This window comes from Thalia democratica, chromosome 2, assembly GCF_965202585.1.
Source record: "Thalia democratica chromosome 2, ktThaDemo2.hap1.1, whole genome shotgun sequence".
NCBI classification, from domain to species: domain Eukaryota; kingdom Metazoa; phylum Chordata; class Thaliacea; order Salpida; family Salpidae; genus Thalia; species Thalia democratica.
Window position 1 is genome coordinate 40,961,575 of NC_139166.1, and position 17,578 is coordinate 40,979,152.

At 26.2% G+C, this 17,578-nt stretch overlaps 1 protein-coding gene across 4 annotated transcripts in view; it reads left to right on the forward strand.

Moving 5' to 3' along the window:
- Positions 1–1,066: 1,066 nt before the first annotated feature.
- LOC145849996 (laminin subunit beta-1-like) overlaps positions 1,067–17,578 on the forward strand; it is a 30,014-nt gene continuing 13,502 nt past the window's right edge. The window contains exons 1-18 of one of the 4 annotated variants that reach the window (XM_082955126.1): positions 1,067–1,205; positions 2,051–2,189; positions 2,420–2,552; positions 2,911–3,087; positions 3,632–3,795; positions 5,339–5,528; positions 6,192–6,215; positions 6,562–6,585; positions 9,861–9,981; positions 11,716–11,904; positions 13,312–13,491; positions 13,629–13,741; positions 14,147–14,362; positions 14,881–15,039; positions 15,597–15,747; positions 16,030–16,338; positions 16,510–16,653; positions 16,818–17,049. In XM_082955126.1, coding sequence (XP_082811252.1) covers positions 1,163–1,205; positions 2,051–2,189; positions 2,420–2,552; positions 2,911–3,087; positions 3,632–3,795; positions 5,339–5,528; positions 6,192–6,215; positions 6,562–6,585; positions 9,861–9,981; positions 11,716–11,904; positions 13,312–13,491; positions 13,629–13,741; positions 14,147–14,362; positions 14,881–15,039; positions 15,597–15,747; positions 16,030–16,338; positions 16,510–16,653; positions 16,818–17,049 — 2,708 coding nt within the window. In that variant the 5' untranslated portion in view covers positions 1,067–1,162. The remainder of the gene's footprint in view (positions 1,206–2,050; positions 2,190–2,419; positions 2,553–2,910; positions 3,088–3,631; positions 3,796–5,338; positions 5,529–6,191; positions 6,216–6,561; positions 6,586–9,860; positions 9,982–11,715; positions 11,905–13,311; positions 13,492–13,628; positions 13,742–14,146; positions 14,363–14,880; positions 15,040–15,596; positions 15,748–16,029; positions 16,339–16,509; positions 16,654–16,817; positions 17,050–17,578) is intronic. The other 3 variants (XM_082955128.1, XM_082955127.1, XM_082955129.1) reach the window with 3 other exon arrangements.

The window sequence follows — 17,578 nt, forward strand, 5'->3', positions numbered from 1 at the left end:
CGATCTTAGTTTTAAATATGTTATTTATTCTGATTATCAACTCTCAACGGCTGTGAGTAGATTTGTAAGAAATAAATTAATTCTAAGATTTTATTATGATGTAATAAGAATATTTTTCTCTTTAGTATATCATCCAGTTTTCAAGTAAAATTCAATTATTTTAAATTCATTATAACTCATAAATTATGAGTAATACTTTTATATACCTTTTGTTATATTTTTCCAATGTACGCTAATATTACATATGTTAAAGTATCAAAGTAAAAAATTATTACTTGTAGTTCTTAATATTTTTCACTTAAGCCGAATGCTGAGCCTTTAGTTTTATTTGAAAGACTTTTGTTTTTTAGCTAAACCTGCTTAAGTTAGAGGAAATACTATTAAAAAAATATATAAAAATTTAAAAAAATATGGCACAAAAAGTAGAATACTATTTATCTGATATTAATGAAATCCTTGTTTTTGATTTGCTGAAAACATGAAATAAATTATAATAAAATAAAAGCCATATTTAAGCATAGAAGTAAATATTTTAAAATCATAAAAACGTTATAAACTGTGTACAAGAACATTTTGTGATAAAACGATAAATAGTTGACATTACTTTTGAATATTTCTAGGTAAATGGAATATGTTTTATTATTATTAATATGACTTTGGTAGAAATCGTGTTTTTACTGTTGTTTTTTTTTACTGCAACGGTTCTTAGTGTTTAAAAGTAAATTAATTACTAGTTCAATTTCATATTTAAACACCATAAAACAATAATATAAAAAACGCAGGTTAGTTAACTTAAAAATTAAATAAAACAATGACTTAAATTTTTCAAATACTGTTTTCATGAAATTATTATTCATCCAAGCTATACTTAACTTATATAATAAAAGAAGTAGTGAAGAGTTTCTTGTGGTTAATGCAAAGCTTTAAACGTCTCTGTAGAGAAGATACTACGAGACAACAGCGGAAACCTAAACTAAACGCTTGGCTGAGTTTGAAGTGAAGAAAAAAGAGCTAACGAGAGAGGGCGAAGCGGCGAAAAATGTAGGCCGCACCTATTGACGCTAAACTTTAAAGTCAAACGAACAACACATACGATAAAATAAAAATTGTTTTTATTTTTTTTCGTTTAATATAACAACTTTGGAGTGTTGTTAAAATAAAAATGAGTTCTTTTGGACTTCTGTTAATTATTCTAATTAGTATAGGTTAGAAAAGTTGTGTTTTTTATTGAAAAACAAGTGGTGTTATTTTTAATATTGTACATAAAATAAAACTTATTTTAAGTTTAAAATAATGCATATCGTCAAAAATATTTCATTTAAATTATGTACTTTATAACAACATCTGAAGTTAGATTAAAAAGTAAAAATAAAAAAGAAAATTACGATAGCAATGATTTTACACGTTTATTTATAAGTTTTAAAGTGTTTTATGAAATTTACTAATATAAATGCATTTCAAACCTAGAGCTGATGATTAAAGACATTTTTATTGTTTTAAAAACATATGTTCTGGTATTTTTAAACTCAATATTTCTCAATAAGTTATGTATATATATATACATTCTATATCAACATATGTTCTGGTTTTTTGAAAATATATTTTTCTTAATAAATCATTTAAAAGCCCTTCAAGTGGGCTCTGTGGAAAGTGATTAAGTTTAATTATCACATTAATAATACACAAAAAATAATTTTGTAGTATAATAGGTAAACTTAAATACTTTTAGTTTTGTTTTTTAACTTTTAATAAACAGTTAGATAACAACGTGAACAAGTATAAGTTAAAATAATACTTTTATACGTATAAAAGTGCAAAGAAGTTTTCATACATATAAAAAACTTTAATATTTTCGTATAGTTACTGTGTTGTGGTAAATAATGTCCTCTTTTACTTCGCTATGATTACTAAAATTAAAAATAAATTAAACAATTTAACTTTGATATAACAATACACAAATGAATAATGGAGTTTAGAAAATAAAAGAAAGTTTCAAGACTACCTAGTTCATATTTGATTAATTTAGATATAGAAATATTTTTAATTGCAGGAGTTGAAAATGTTAGAGCGAACTGCGATGGCGGTTCATGCTTTCCTTCAACTGGTAATCTGCTCGATGGTCGAGGACACATGCTGCATGCCTCATCAACTTGTGGACAAAATGGGCCCGAACCGTTTTGTATTGTAAGGTAAACAAACCGTTTAGCTGTCTTTTGCTTTGAACTGGTATTTAATATAGAAATATTACTTCCTCTATTACATTTTGCACGTGACTCAATTTGTTTTTTAACTACCCAACTAAGTGATGATAAACTGAAGTTTTAACGTTTATTTTTAGTTTTAAAATCAATATTAATAGTCTCTGAAAAATATTAAAAAATAGTTTGTAACTGAAGATAAACTAAACAATTTTGTCTAGCCACTTAAAGGATTTGAAGAAATGTTTTACCTGTGATGCAAGCAATCCAACTCAATCACACCCAATCCAAAATGTAATTACAACATTTCAAGATGACGAAACTTGGTGGCAGTCAGAACAAGGATTAGAAAATGTAAATGAGCTTTTTAATATATTTTTAGATAGAAAACATCTCAGCTTTGCGGACAACATCTAAAAAGATTTCTACAAGATATAATTAAGCATATCGAAAACTTATATGACTAAAAGAGCAGCTAACACATACTTTAAGTAAATAACGAAAGTTTTTTTAAATCTAAAATAGCTAAGTTTAATACATTTTCTTTGGTAAAGTTATAGAATAAAAGCTAAAATTAATGTAAAATATTGTTAACAAAAATATTTTTCTACAATTATAAAACATAACTTTTATTTTTAACTACATCAGAAAAAATTAAACTGAAGCTTTACAAGTTATCAGTTACTTTAACTAGAAATAAAAAACTGTACAGGTCAACGTTCAGCTTGATTTGGAAGCCGAGTTTCAGTTTACTCATACTATCATGATTTTCAAAACATTCAGACCAGCAGCCATGTTTATTGAGCGATCCATGGATTTTGGAGAAACCTGGGCAGTATATCGCTACTTTGCTCGAGATTGTGAAAAGTCTTTTCCAGGAGTGCCAACAGTAAGTGATGACGAAAAGTTTTATAGTAATATAAAGTTTTACTTTAAATACTAAACAAAGGTTTTTAATTTTTAAAAGAACAAATTTTAAAACTTTACAGATTCTATTTTTTGGTTTTCTCTAGCTTTTTCTTTTAATGGATAAAGTAAAATTTTATGATAGAATTAGAGAACAACATTAATTAGCTTTTTGTTTTTAACGTGTACGACTACTACGTAAATCGCAAAACAACTTTCTTAAATAATATTTGTATAAAAGCTAATAAATTTTATAAACATATGCTTAGGCATAATTCAAAACTTACTAAAATAATATTTGTATACAAGTTTTGAATTCTGCCTAAGCATATGTTTTTAAAATTTACTAGCTTTTGTACATATTGTCTCAGCTAGTAGATTGTAAAACTTATCTTATTAGTTAATGTTTTATATAACTTTTTGAATCAAAAGGAAAAATTTAAAATTATTTTCAAACACAATACACAATAAATGTAATGCATTAAATTCTTGAAACTAAAAACTAATTGATTGGTACTTGTATGTAGTGGCCTCCACAAGAAGTTGATCAAGTTGTATGTGACACAAGATACTCAGAAATTGAACCTTCTGAAGGAGGTGAAGTAATTTTTAGAGTTTTAGAACCATTTATTACCATCGAAGATCCCTATGCTCCACGTATTCAAAACCTTCTAAAGATTACCAACCTTAGGTTAGAGTTCTTTACGAAATAAATCGTTATGTTAAATAAAAGTAAAAGATTTTCAAAATCATTATTAAAAACCTATAAAAGTAGTTAGAAAACTAATACAAACTGCAAAATAGTTACAGAAACATTGTCCCTAAAATCAATCAATTTAAGTTGAAAACTGGTTAGAATTTATTTTCGAAGTTATTACTAAACAAAGTTTAATACTGAAAAGCTTCTCATAAAAAACATTCGAATTTTTTCATTATTTGTTATTAAACTTAAAATATCAATTTAGTTTTCTTTTAAATTCATAGAAATGAGAATACACTCTCAAAATCGGTTTTATTGACGTTTTTAAAAGATAAGAATAATAGTCTTTTATTTGAACTCACACAATTTAAGCTTTACCTAAATTAACAAGGTGAATGAGTATAACAGCAAATAAAACTATTAAGTACTGCTCCTTTTTAAAAGTTTCCACAAGCAAAGTTGTTCGCTAAATACAAACAAAAATTTCAGATTGTTTTAACTATGACCTTTTGTACAAGAGCACCTTTTAAGTCGATTAGACAAAAGTGTTTACTTTATGACTTATAAAATTCAAAATAAAAGTTTTAAAACTACGTAAGAAGAATAAAACACAACTATTAGTCATGAGAGTTCGTACAATATTTTAAAGAATTTTTCGTTAGCTTTAGAGTTTTGATTTTACAATCATGTATAACAAAATTATCGGGATTTTTTGCGCAGATGAAATAAATAAATGTATAACATATTTAAATATCACAAACAAAGCAAACTTTTATTTTATGAAAAATTGTAGTATGCTGATATTTCAGTTTAAGAGTTTTTTCGTTGATGCTTAAAACTTGAAAAAAAATATTGTAGTAAATATGTTTACAAATAAAAGAAAAAGTTTCTACAAGTTGTTTATTTTTTTGTGTTACATATGCGGTTTTTATTATGTATGTGTTATGTCAGGGATCGGCAAAAAGCAATCCGCAGGCCAAACACGCCTCTCAAAGCATAAGTCTGCGGCTCGCGAGGTATACGTTTTTAAAACAATAAAGTCAATATGTTTAGTAAAACTTTACAATCTTGATTCTAATTTCAACATCATCAACTATTAGTGCTTTGTTGTGACTAATGTTAGTATATTTTTGATATAAATTACTATAGTTATACTGGTTACTACAGTTATTTTACATTATGGTGAATAAGGAAGACTTTTTTTAAACAGTGCAGCTCGCGAGCAACTCTTTATATAAAATACTTTTTAAAGTCTGCTGATCAAAATCATGCTCTTTGTGCTATAGTTTGTATTTTCGTCATAAGTCTATGTAAACTTTTTAATTTACTAATTACTGCAGAAAACTTTTATAATTCAAGTTTTTGTTAGTTTAGATCAGGATTTTCCAAACAGCTTTTCAGAAGACCCCTTTAAAGATATAAAAATTAAGATGAAGACTTAATTTTGTATAAAAATTTAGTGTTGATCATTTCGTTTGTACAATAATTGTACACAGTAAATTTAATTTTGTTTAAAATTGTATAACATTAAAAGATTCAATTTCACCGAATTGCATACACTCGGAGACGATTTGCTCGATTCTCGCAAAGACATTAAAAACAAGTACTACTACGCTTTGAAAGAGCTTATTGTTCGAGGAAACTGCTTCTGTTATGGACATGCTGACTCATGCTCTCCTATTGCAGGAGTTCCTCAGCCTGATGAAGACATAAGCAAAATAATGGTTAGTCTTTGTTTCTGTTACTAATTAAAAATAATACTTATAAATTATAAAATTTTAATACAGTTTTTCACCAAAAATCAAATATTACAAACAAAATTTTTAATCATCTTAAATAAAAAGAATATTTTATTTATACTGTATTCTCTTTAGCGCTTGTTTTTAAAAAGTTTTAGTTAGTAAACTGTAAAAGTATAAATATTCGAAGAAGTTTAGCGATAATTACAGCTTTAAAACTAATTTTTAAGTAATTTGTAATATGATTTTATAAAGTACATGTATAATATTTCAGAACTATCTAAAACCGTTTTTAGTAAAGATATTTATTATGACGTGCTTGTAGTACAACTAAAGTTATTAACTTTTGTACTTTCACATACAACTTTAAGTGAAATTAATTTATTAACCATGTATGTATAGTTTTTGTTTAAAAAATAATTTATAAAGTTTCCTAAAAGTAGTTTAGTTACTTAATTTTTGAATATTATAACACCTAAAAGTTACTTAAAAAGTACTAATCAACTGATATACACATACCTATATACTTTAAAGTAACGTTAATATTTTAAAACTAAGTATTAAAAATAAAAATTCAATATAACATTTATTATGTTGCCGTTATACACCGATTTGGAACAAATTCAACGATTGAATTGAAATCAAAAGCAACAATTTGGATCTATGACTTCGGTTGGTGAAATTTAACACGTAACAGTGTTTTGAAGAACCTCCATTGCTTGCTTAAAAAAACCGTCACTTAATAAAGCTTTAAATAAGTGTATACATCAATGTGTACATTGTACAATCTGTTTTATTATTTACAAACAAGTGTATAACACAGTTTTCTATTTCATTTTACTTGATTTTTAGATGTTTGATCATCTTTATCAACAGTACTTATAATATTAACTTATAAATTATCCATAGTTTTAAGTCTAACTTGTTTTATTTTTGTTTTTGGTTTTCATCACTTCGTGTCATGATTTGGAATTTAATCAAATTGAATTCAAACATACGAAAAATACGAAAAATATAGAGTGAAGAAGAACGGTCTCATAAAGTAAGTTTTAACACGTGGGCCTATGACAAGTTATTGAAAATGCCCGCTTGATTCAGTATTGTAATGTAGCTGAACTTTTAGAGACTGTTTAGGATGAAGCAAGTTTTTGCCAGTTGTTTGTTGTAAATTATTTTTTTATGATTGAAATAAGAAACTAAATGCTTTTCAATTAATAGAAAAATTGTTCACTATTGTTGATAATAACTAGTTACGCTTTGTAGTAAAAATTTTTCTGTGTAAAGATCAATTATCACTACATTTAATTTAAAATTTTACTTTTATCTGGTTAGTTTGTAGAACTATTTTTAAGCAGAAGTAAGTTTTGTTATTCTTTGGCTACAAAACTTAACACAAGTGACTAAAATTTAAGTTTTAGAGATTAAGGATTTGTACTTTTTATAGCAATAAATACAAAGAACCTAATATAAGGCTTAAGTGATATGTTTTAAATTTTTTCCTAGTATGTAATTACATAAAGTTTGTGCAATTATTAAAAATTTCTAAACTTTATAAGTGTTTTTAGTATTGGATAATGCTTTTTCTAACAGAATAATTTAGAATTAGTATTTGTGGTAATGGTTTAGCTTAGCAACAATAGTATTTTTTGTGGAAGTTTAATTGAACAACAGTGTTTTGCTGCTATATCTTCCCGTCAGATTGTACGATATAGTCAAAAGATTTTTTAAACAATAAAACAAATTTACCACAGAAATAGTACTAAAAGTATGTATACCAAACAAAAACCTACAAATAAAACATAATTAAAAAAAATATAAAGGTTATACTAGAATAAGCGGTTTTAATCACAATCTTGAATACAATCCGACAAATAAAAGACATAAATCTGAAAACATAAAACTGCCAAAATAAGCTTTAGTAATCTGTTTATAAAACTTCAAGATAAACACTTCTTTAAACCATATGATTTTTACAAAATAGCTACCAAAAACCGGGTAAAAGTTGTCTATAGCTGCTTTTGAACATTAAGACAACAATCATAGCCGTAATAAAAGATTGCTTGTAAAATAACCAGTTGACCAAAATATATCGAAATGTAAGAATCAAAGTTCTGTTTTAGTAAATAAATGGACATTTAATCTTAAAACTAGTTAAGTTTTTTTTGCTAAAATTAAAAAGAATAAACCTAATAGCTGCATCAAGCTAATTACTTTTGGAGTTTAAACAGAGAAAGTTATTAAGAACTTAGTGCATAATATAATTTTATGAAAGTCAAAATCAATTTAAAACAACAAAATATGCGTATTGTAGGCAGTTTAAAAAGACTGTAGATAGCTTCTGATGACAAAACAAAAATAATTACTAAAAGCAACGATATGGTTACTCAGTACCCTCATTATCTCAAGAAGTAGTAACTCATTAAGCAGATTTATAAGTTTAAATATCTATGCAAATTTTATTTTTGTGGTATAGAACTACAACCTTTTCTATGTTGCTGTACCAGACTTTGATTTTGTAGTAGATACGCTATTTTCGATAAAGTTAATCTCTTGTTTAAAAATCAATGTACTACATGTTACTTATAAAAATAAGAAAATTGTTGAAATCAACTTAATAAGTCAACTTATATGTTTTTTTCTCTATTTTTTAAATATTTATGTAGATTTTTTAGGTACATCTATGTATATCAAGTATTACTTTTGTTTAATCCTTTTAATAAAACTATTGTTTATAGCTTTATTGTGTAACTTGACGGGCAGTTTTAGCAGCGAATCAATGTTATCAAAATAAAGTTCTGTAATATCTATGATCTTTTATCATTTTTATTCTCCTTGATAAGAATGATGATACCTCTACATTTTCTGCTTTTGCATCTAACTAAGAAATACTTTAGCTTCTCTTAAATAGTTATTATCTTTTGAAATATAAAACTCTTTGAAGTCTAATTTAAAATTTATATAATTTGATAAAAGTATGGAGTATAATGTAATAACAAATGAAATAACTCAACAAAGTAGACAGATGTTAAGATAAGTTTTAAAGTGTTGTGTAATACAAAATTAAAAATGTTTTAAACTTATTATGTTATGATTTACACAAATTAAAAAGTTTAAATTTTTAAAGTTTAATTATCTTAAACTATTTTCATATTCTAAGAAAAGTAAATAAAGCTCTGGATATTATACAATACTGATAAATAAAATAACTTTATAAAAATAGTCAAAAACAAGTCAGTTTAATATATTAAACTGAGCTTGATATAACGTTATAAGGCGCTAAATATTAGATATCCAAACAATTAAATCCTTTTGTATTCTTAAAATAACTTTTTGTGTTCGTAGGTACTATACTATGTTCGACTGACAAGTTTTTATTTTATTTTGATATTAAAACTTTCTAGATACTCTTTGCAATAAAAATGCTTCAAAATTCCATGAATAACTTAGTTTTTAAACACATTTTTTATGTAATTTTTTTTTCAAATTACGCCTTTTTTTTAAACTATTCTATGTCTAATATAATATTCAAAAATTTAGCGCCAATCAAAAAAGCGTCATTAAAATTTCCTACTCTCAGTTTTTTTTATTTTTTATTTTTCTTAAATTGATAAGTTAAAATAATCAAGTACAAACTAAAACAAGTTTATTGGTTCTAAAATGTGTATGAAGTTTAGGACAACCTGTTTATGAATTTGTTTATAAGTACAACTGCTAACAAGAAAAAGTTGATATTTTAGTTTTTATCTAGGTTTTATTGTGTTTAATTTTAGTTTTCTAAATTCAAATAAAAAACGAAATTCAAACAGTTTCTGCAACTAAAAGAGAGTTTCTGCTATGGCAGGTTTTGAATGGCTTGAATAATAAACCTTGAAGTATATTATTACCAGCTTTGAAAAACATGCTTTTATTTTGACTGGCTTTTTTTGTTTATAATAACTTTTAAAACAGATTATTATAGAATATTTTTTAACAGTTCTCTCCTTTCCTGATAAATAATAAATAGAACAATAGAATAGAATATTTAAATTCGACTAGTCTTTTAGCTAGTTGCCAAAACAATAGTTGTATATTTAAAGTGTTATATGTATAATCATTTTATTAGCAAACAAAAATTTTTAAATTTTGTTTGCATTGTAATTGCTTAAAATCTTGAATAAAGATTTTCTGTGAATATTTTGTTAAACACTTGCTTTTAATAAATGTTTGCTTCATAGTTGTTTTAAGTATTTGTAATTTAAAATTTTGCTTATGCCTGTGAATTTAACAACAGATTGCTTTATTGTGAAAATATATCATAAGTTTACAAAAAACAAACAGGTTCATGGGAGGTGTGAGTGTCAACACAACACGATGGGTCTTAATTGTGAGCTTTGTAAACCTTTCTTCCAAGATCAACCATGGAAGCCAGCTGAAGAAGGAAAGCCACATGAATGTAAAAGTAAGTTGTTTTGGCATCAATTTTTAGGTAAAAATAAAAATGTAAATAAATTTCATAATACATTTTATTATAATAAATAGCTACTTTTAGCAATGAATTTAGTGAACTTTTATTTTTTCTGGCCTTTTTTCGGAAAACTACTTGCGTAAATTTTTTTATCTTAGATTAGTAAAGATTCTAAAAATGGTTTAACAAAGGTATGAGTACGTTCTAATTTTCGAAACAAAAACTAATATACGAAGATGAAAAAAAAAAAATTAGTATATACAACTTAAATATTCATAAACTGTAAAATTTTAACAACTATTTTATGTTTATAAAAACTAAAAAACTTTTTAATTTCGTAATAAAAGTCTTTTTTTTTTGGTAATTGCTTGATTTAACTTAACACAAACATGTTTAAAAGATTTGAACAAAATTTTTTATATATAATATTGAACGTATATATATGTCTTGTATACAATTAAATATATGACTAGCATTGACTTAAAATCTACTAAATTAACCTAACACAGTTGTCATACTTATAAAACTAAAACAAATTACTCTGCTTCAATAGCTAATAAATGAAAACATCACCTTTATGAATTTAGATTAAAAAAACCTACTAAGGCAGTTAAAAAGTGTGCGTAGAAATGGACGTGTATACTGTATTAAACATGTTTTTCGAGCTATTGTATGAAATAATAGTTTAGTTGCAAAAATATCAAATAAGTAAACTTACAAGAAACAAAAATCAAGCTCTGTAAATTGTATAGGATAAACAGTTAGTTATGAGTTTTTAAAACTATGTTTTTTGTTTATGTGGATCTTTTGTATGGTTTGAATTGTAGTTTTTTTAAGGTATTGTATTACCTTGTACTTTTGCTATTTCTGACTTATAGGGTTTAACAGTACTAAATTTGATTATATTAAGAAAATCTTGTTTTTGATATAGTATAGCAATAAAATCTCGTTACAAATATTTAACATTTTTTAAATTTTAAAACCGTATTTGCATTTAACTAGAAATTACTTTAAACCTTGTCAAATAACTTATTTAAATCAAAAGTTCAATACTTCATTGAGTATATATATAAACTTTTATATAATGTGTTCTTCATTTTGTACCACAAGTTTGACTGATTTTTAAACTTTAACATGTCCAGTTGCAAAAGTGATGTTATTTGATGTTGATTTATTAAAAACCTTTAATAAAAAATAATAATAGAATAAACATGTACGCTTTTTATTAGGTTTTCTACTATTTAGATTTGTTTTTTTATTCTATATATTTTCTACTTATTTCAACTTACACCTGCGTAATAAACTTTTCAATGTGTTTGTTTATATTTATAAATTAAATACTTACTTTAATGTTTTATTGTATAAGTAATTCTTATATTAAAGAAACTTGTTTAAAACAAAAAGTGAATACATGTTTTTTACCGGAAAAAACATTTTAATAACTTAAAATATTTTTATCAATATTAAATAACTACTTTTACTTAAAATGTTTACTTTAAAATGTTTGTTTTATAAATTTATATTTAAACTCTAACACTTTTTTAGGGCTTTTTAAAATTATTTTTAAATAAGTTTTCATGCCAATCTAAAATATTACAGTTGTTTTACTTTTATTTAAGCTACTTTTTTATAGAAAGAAATGTTTTTTTCAACGATGATAGATATTTAATTCTGTCTTTATTGACAACAACTGGGTTAAAAACTATTATGACTAAATTATTTTACTAGTGTGCAACTGCAACCTCCACTCCGAAGAGTGCCAGTTTGATGCCAGCAGGTACGAAGAAACTAATGGTGAAAGTGGAGGAGTTTGTAAAAACTGCAATCATTTTACTACTGGCCCCAACTGCGAACAATGCCTTCCTTTCTACTATCAAGATCCTAACAGAGAGCTATCAGATCCATTTATTTGTGCCTGTAAGTTAATTAATATTATTAGTTGCTTCTTTAGAAAATTAAACATTTTTTGACACTTTAATAAATTCTTTCAAACAATATAAATAAGACTCAATTTTTTGTTCTGAACAATATATATTTTATGCTTACTTCGTCATTTGTATACTAAGCAATAAAAATAAGATTTCAAATGTAGCTTATATAGTGAAAATGCAATCAACGTAATTAATAATAAAGCAAAGAGTAATTAACAATACGTAAGTACTTCTAACTACAATGCAACTAAAAAAAAATTAATAAAACAGAGCAACAACTTATAAAACAACTTAAGAAAACAACGAAACAGTATAATCAAAATCTTTATGTTTACACAACTTAGGTTTTCTTAACAAAATACAAATAGCCTCAAGTTTAATTAAACCAGAAATGTGAAAACAATTTTTAATAATTTTAAATCTTTTTAAATTATAATTACAAGCACAATCAAGGTTATTTACTAAGTGTTCAGCAATAGCAGATCTTTTTGAAGCATTTATTACTCTAATAGATATAGTTTTCTTATTACTCATACAAAACTCATCGATACCTGTTGGAATATGTTCCTTTATTATTTTGCCAAAACTTCTTGAGGTCATTCCGACATAATTAGCTTCACAGAAGCAGTTAAACTGGTAAACTACCATACTTTGTTAAATTCTGCTATCGGATCTTTGCCCCCAGGTCTAAACATTGGTTTGTACACGAAAATAACGATCGCCTTTGCCGAATGATAAGTCCTACTTACTAATTGACAGATATGACTCTTTCTAAACCTCTTGGGTTCTTATTGACATAAGGCAGTACTAAAGGAATCAAGCATTTTTCCGGCCCTGCTGGCTTTATTTTGTTTAAACTATTAAGATGTAATTTTATTATTTTATTAACAAGTTCTTTTGGATAGCCATTTTTATTTAGTATAAATTTTATTTGTTTTATTTCGTCATCAAATAATTCTCTTGAACAGATTTTATATGCTCGAAGGCAGAGCGTTCTTAATAAATTTGTCTTTATCTTCATGCTACAGAATGAATGAAAGTTTAAATAGTTCCCAGTAAAAGTTTTCTTTCTATAAACAGATGTCAAAAATTGGTTCCTGTGTCGTTCAACTAAAAAGTTTTTCATTTAACTATATAAGCTAGATTTGAAATTTTATGTTATTGCTTAGTATACAACTGACGAAAGAAGCATGAAATATATATTGTTCTGAAAAATTGAGTGTTATTTATATTGTTTAAAAGAGTTATTATTTGCGTCAATAGTTAAAATGACTTCATTATTTTAGAAAGATATACTTGTTATTATTAAATTTAATTTTAAATTGTTATTGTTGTTGTTTTAAATTACAAAATTAACAACTTTTTGTTTCAACTAGCTTAAATTCAATAACAGCTTGTGATTGTGAGATTGCTGGATCGCTAGGTGGTGGATCTTGCGATAGTAAAACCGATGCTGCCTTAGGACTTGTTGCTGGTCAGTGCAGATGCAAAGCTAACGTTGATGGAGCTCGCTGTGATAGATGCAGGCCCGGCTTTTATGGACTCGATATGGAAAATCCTGATGGTTGCACTCGTAAGTAGTTGTTAAGATTTTGAAACAATTGTTTTAAAGAATTGACTCAATATTGAGATAAAATACAGTTGTTTTTATGTTTTCATAATTCATTATACTTTAATGTAGTTTTCAGTATGTTCAAACTTTTATTTTAGCTTGTGATTGCGACGATCTTGGTACACTTGGAGGTGCTAATACTTGTGATCCATACACTGGCCAATGCACTTGTAAAAGATACACCACTGGAAGACGATGTGATCAGTGTATTGTAAATCTTTAGTTTCCTGTATAAATTTTGCCTTTTTTTAATGACAAACTTTATATACTTAAACTAAAAGCAACAATTTTGTTATTAAAGTGGCTTTAAAACTTGTAGCGATAAAAATCACTTTAGAGTTAATTATTTTATAGTAATGTAAAACTAGTATTACAAGAAAGTGATACTACATTAGAAGTTAATTTACGTAAATCAGTTTTAGTAATATATTTTTAATTCACTGATAAAACTCTGTTTTAAACGAAAAAGATTATTAGATTGTTATAGATGACTCAAAAAAAGTTTATGATTATTTACATAAAACTTTAAAAAGCAAGTTAGCAACATGAATAGGTTTAAAATTTATACTTTTACAATGTTCAAACTTAGTAAATACTCATAATGTTTTTTTATTAGCAAAATACTTGGGGTATGAGTGCAGTTGCAAATGGATGTTCTCCATGTGACTGTGACATCGGAGGAGCATACAGGGACACTTGCAAACTTGAAACCGGCCAGTGTGATTGTCGACCTAATATTGAAGGTAGAAGATGCGACCGCGTCACATCCGGGTTTTTCCTCCCGGGACTTGACTACTATGTGTACGAAGCTGAAGACAGCGATTATAGCGGAGTATGCAAAAATAATATTTAAAGCATAATAACTAGATTTGAAAAAAAAAAACATATTAATCAATTTTATTTGTAAAACTAACAAAATAACATTCATCTTTCAAAAAACATAAAGTTTGTAGAATATACAATATTTAAACTCTTGACCAGCCATTAATTACAAAACAAAACATACTATTAAAGCAAAATGAGTTTGTAAAAGTGTATAAAGATTTTTTCATTGTAAAAATAACATCTAAATGCTATATTTTAGAAACTTAGATTTCAGCTAAAAACCAAGATTTATGAAATAATAGTATAACTTTGAGCTTAACTTAATAGTAGACAAATTTAAATACTTTCAAGTTAACATATAAACAAATAATTACGTGAATTAAAAAAAGATAAAGCTTCATAAACACATAACAATATTAAAGTATACTGTTGGTGTAGTTATAAGTTATTAAAATCAGTAATAAATTTAAACAGAATACTTAGTTGCTTTGTACTACTTTAAAATATTTTCTATTGAAATTTCAGAGTACTGATGATGCTAAAGACAAAAGAGTTTACAGACCGCCAGTTTCGTGGACTGGCGATGGTTTCTTGATGGTTCAAGAAGATAATGGTATCACATTTTATGTCAGGGACTTGCCAACGTCCATGAATTATAATCTTGTTCTTAGATACCAAACAAACGTAAGATATTTATACGTTTATTTTGCTAAAGTAGTCAAAGTTTGAGTAAAACTTTTTGACATAGAAAACATTGTTTCAATTATTTACATGTTATAACTTGAACAGTATAAAATACTATATATAATTTTAATGGGATCTAGTTTATAGAACTTTTTTTATGTGTTATTTTAACAATCTTTTGAAAATATACGATATAGATTAGCAAATAAATAAACAAGCTATTAAGTATTAGCTTTATTAAAAAAAAAACCTTTTATCATTCGTACTTATAACAGAAAATTTAGAATTCTTTATAAATTGGAAATCAAATAGATGACCATAAAAACCATTTAAACAAAAATACATTGTTAACATAAAACTTTAAAAAACAAGTTAAAAACATGAACAGTTTTTAGAATTTATACTTTTCCAATGTTCAAACTTGTAACAAATGTAAACGCATTAAAAAAATATATATATTAAATAACAACTTTGATAAATAGGTATAAACTGTTTATGTAACACAATAAAGCTAAAAAATATAGTCAAACGACACGATATATTGTTTAACTAAACAGATGCCAGAAGGATGGGATTACGTAGAAGTCAAGATAGATCGACCAAACTCAGGAAACATTCCGACATCATCTCCTTGCGGAAACACTATGCCCGATGATGACAGTTGGACCGTTAGTCTACCAGGACCTCCTGCAACCCACCACTCTTTAGGTATTTCCAATGATTGTGTTTAGATAAAAAAATGATACTGTTAATTTTAAATTTTTATATTAAAATATTATTTCTCATAACTTAAAATATTTTTCATAATAAAGCATCAGATTTGAAAAGTACTTGTTATAGTATATATATTTTTCATGTGTCGATATTATTTGAATGGTTTCGATGATACAATGTTCAAATATAACAGCCTTCAATGTAGTAAATTGTATTCAAAGTATTAATGAAGCTAAATATTTGTAAAAAAACAACTTTTTTTAAATTTGACAAAAGGTATAATTTGCCTGGAGAAAGGTTACGAGTACAGAGTAACTGTGGACTTTAAACGTTACCAGCACCGTCGTCCTCAGCACAATGATGGTGACGCAATTCCAGACATCCTTGTAGATTCCTTAGTAGTAGTACCTGATTACAAACTACTGTACATGTTTACAAACAACGTTGAAGGCTACGAAAGAGCTAAGATATTTGTAGACAAAGAATGCCAAGCTGACGAAATGGAGCTTCCGGACAAAGTCCCGGGAAGCGAGTGCAAATCACTGTTGTTTAGCATGACGGCTGTTGTACACGATGGTGCTCTAGGTAACTCAACAACAAATTTTCTAATTTTAATCAGATTTTAACTAATTCTATGGTTTTAAAACAAAAATTTAGAAGTTAAATATTATTTTTGGATCTAGCCCTGTTAGACTTATTATAAAAGTCATTTGAGCCACAAAATAACTTCCGATTTAACTTAACTTATTTTAAAAGATTGTGGGTGTGACAAACATGGAAGTCTGAGCAAAATTTGCAATCCATGGAATGGTCAATGTCAATGTCGCCCCAACGTTATTGGAAGAAAATGTGATACATGCGCCCCTGGATCTTATGGGTTTGGACCGAAAGGATGCAGACGTAAGTCTTGTATGATACTTAATTTGCTTAAAACTTACTTTTCACTTAAAGTTAATGTACCAATGACATGATTATACTATTGTTTTATAACTATAAATGATACTATGGTTGATAGAGTTTAAGTTATTTCGCTCAAATAAACGCTAAGAATTTTATAACTTTAGCTTGTGAATGCAACGAAGAAGGATCTTTTAATCAATTCTGCAACAAAGTCAGTGGCCAATGTGAGTGTCATCCGCGTGTCACAGGAAGGACTTGCGATATATGTCTGCCAAGATATTTCAATTTTCCTCAATGTGCTTCTTGTAATTGCAACGGGCATGCTGACACATGCGATAAAATGACTGGAGTTTGTTTCAATTGTCGTGATAACACAATCGGAGATCATTGTGAAGTGTAAGTGTTTTCAAACTGTTCTTAAAACTGTAAATAGTCAGTATTTTTTTTACATAAAATACTTTTTTAATCTTACAACAATCGATGAAACAAAATATCTTTGTAAGTAATTTAGTTGTGTGTGATTAAACTACCTTAAACTTAAAGTTGTCTTTAACCTTAAAAAAAAACTTACCTAACTAAATTTGATTTTCTCCATAAATGGATAGTTTATAACTGCTATAAAATAATTAAAAAAACTAAAACTGAATTGAAACATTAACATAATTTTTTATTTGTAAAAAACTTTGTATCATCTAATTAAATCTAAACTAAGTATGTATTTAATTACAACTGATCAAATTGTTTCCAAATGCTTTAAAAATCACAAGAAGGTATAAATGCTAATATTCAAAATTACTAGCTAATAATTTCTTAATAAAGATCCTAACGAACAAGTTTTTTGGAGTATACACGTTTGCAAAGTGTTTCTATTTATTTAACAGTTAATTATTCTCTTTGCTAAGCAATTTATACAGTTCCACGACGT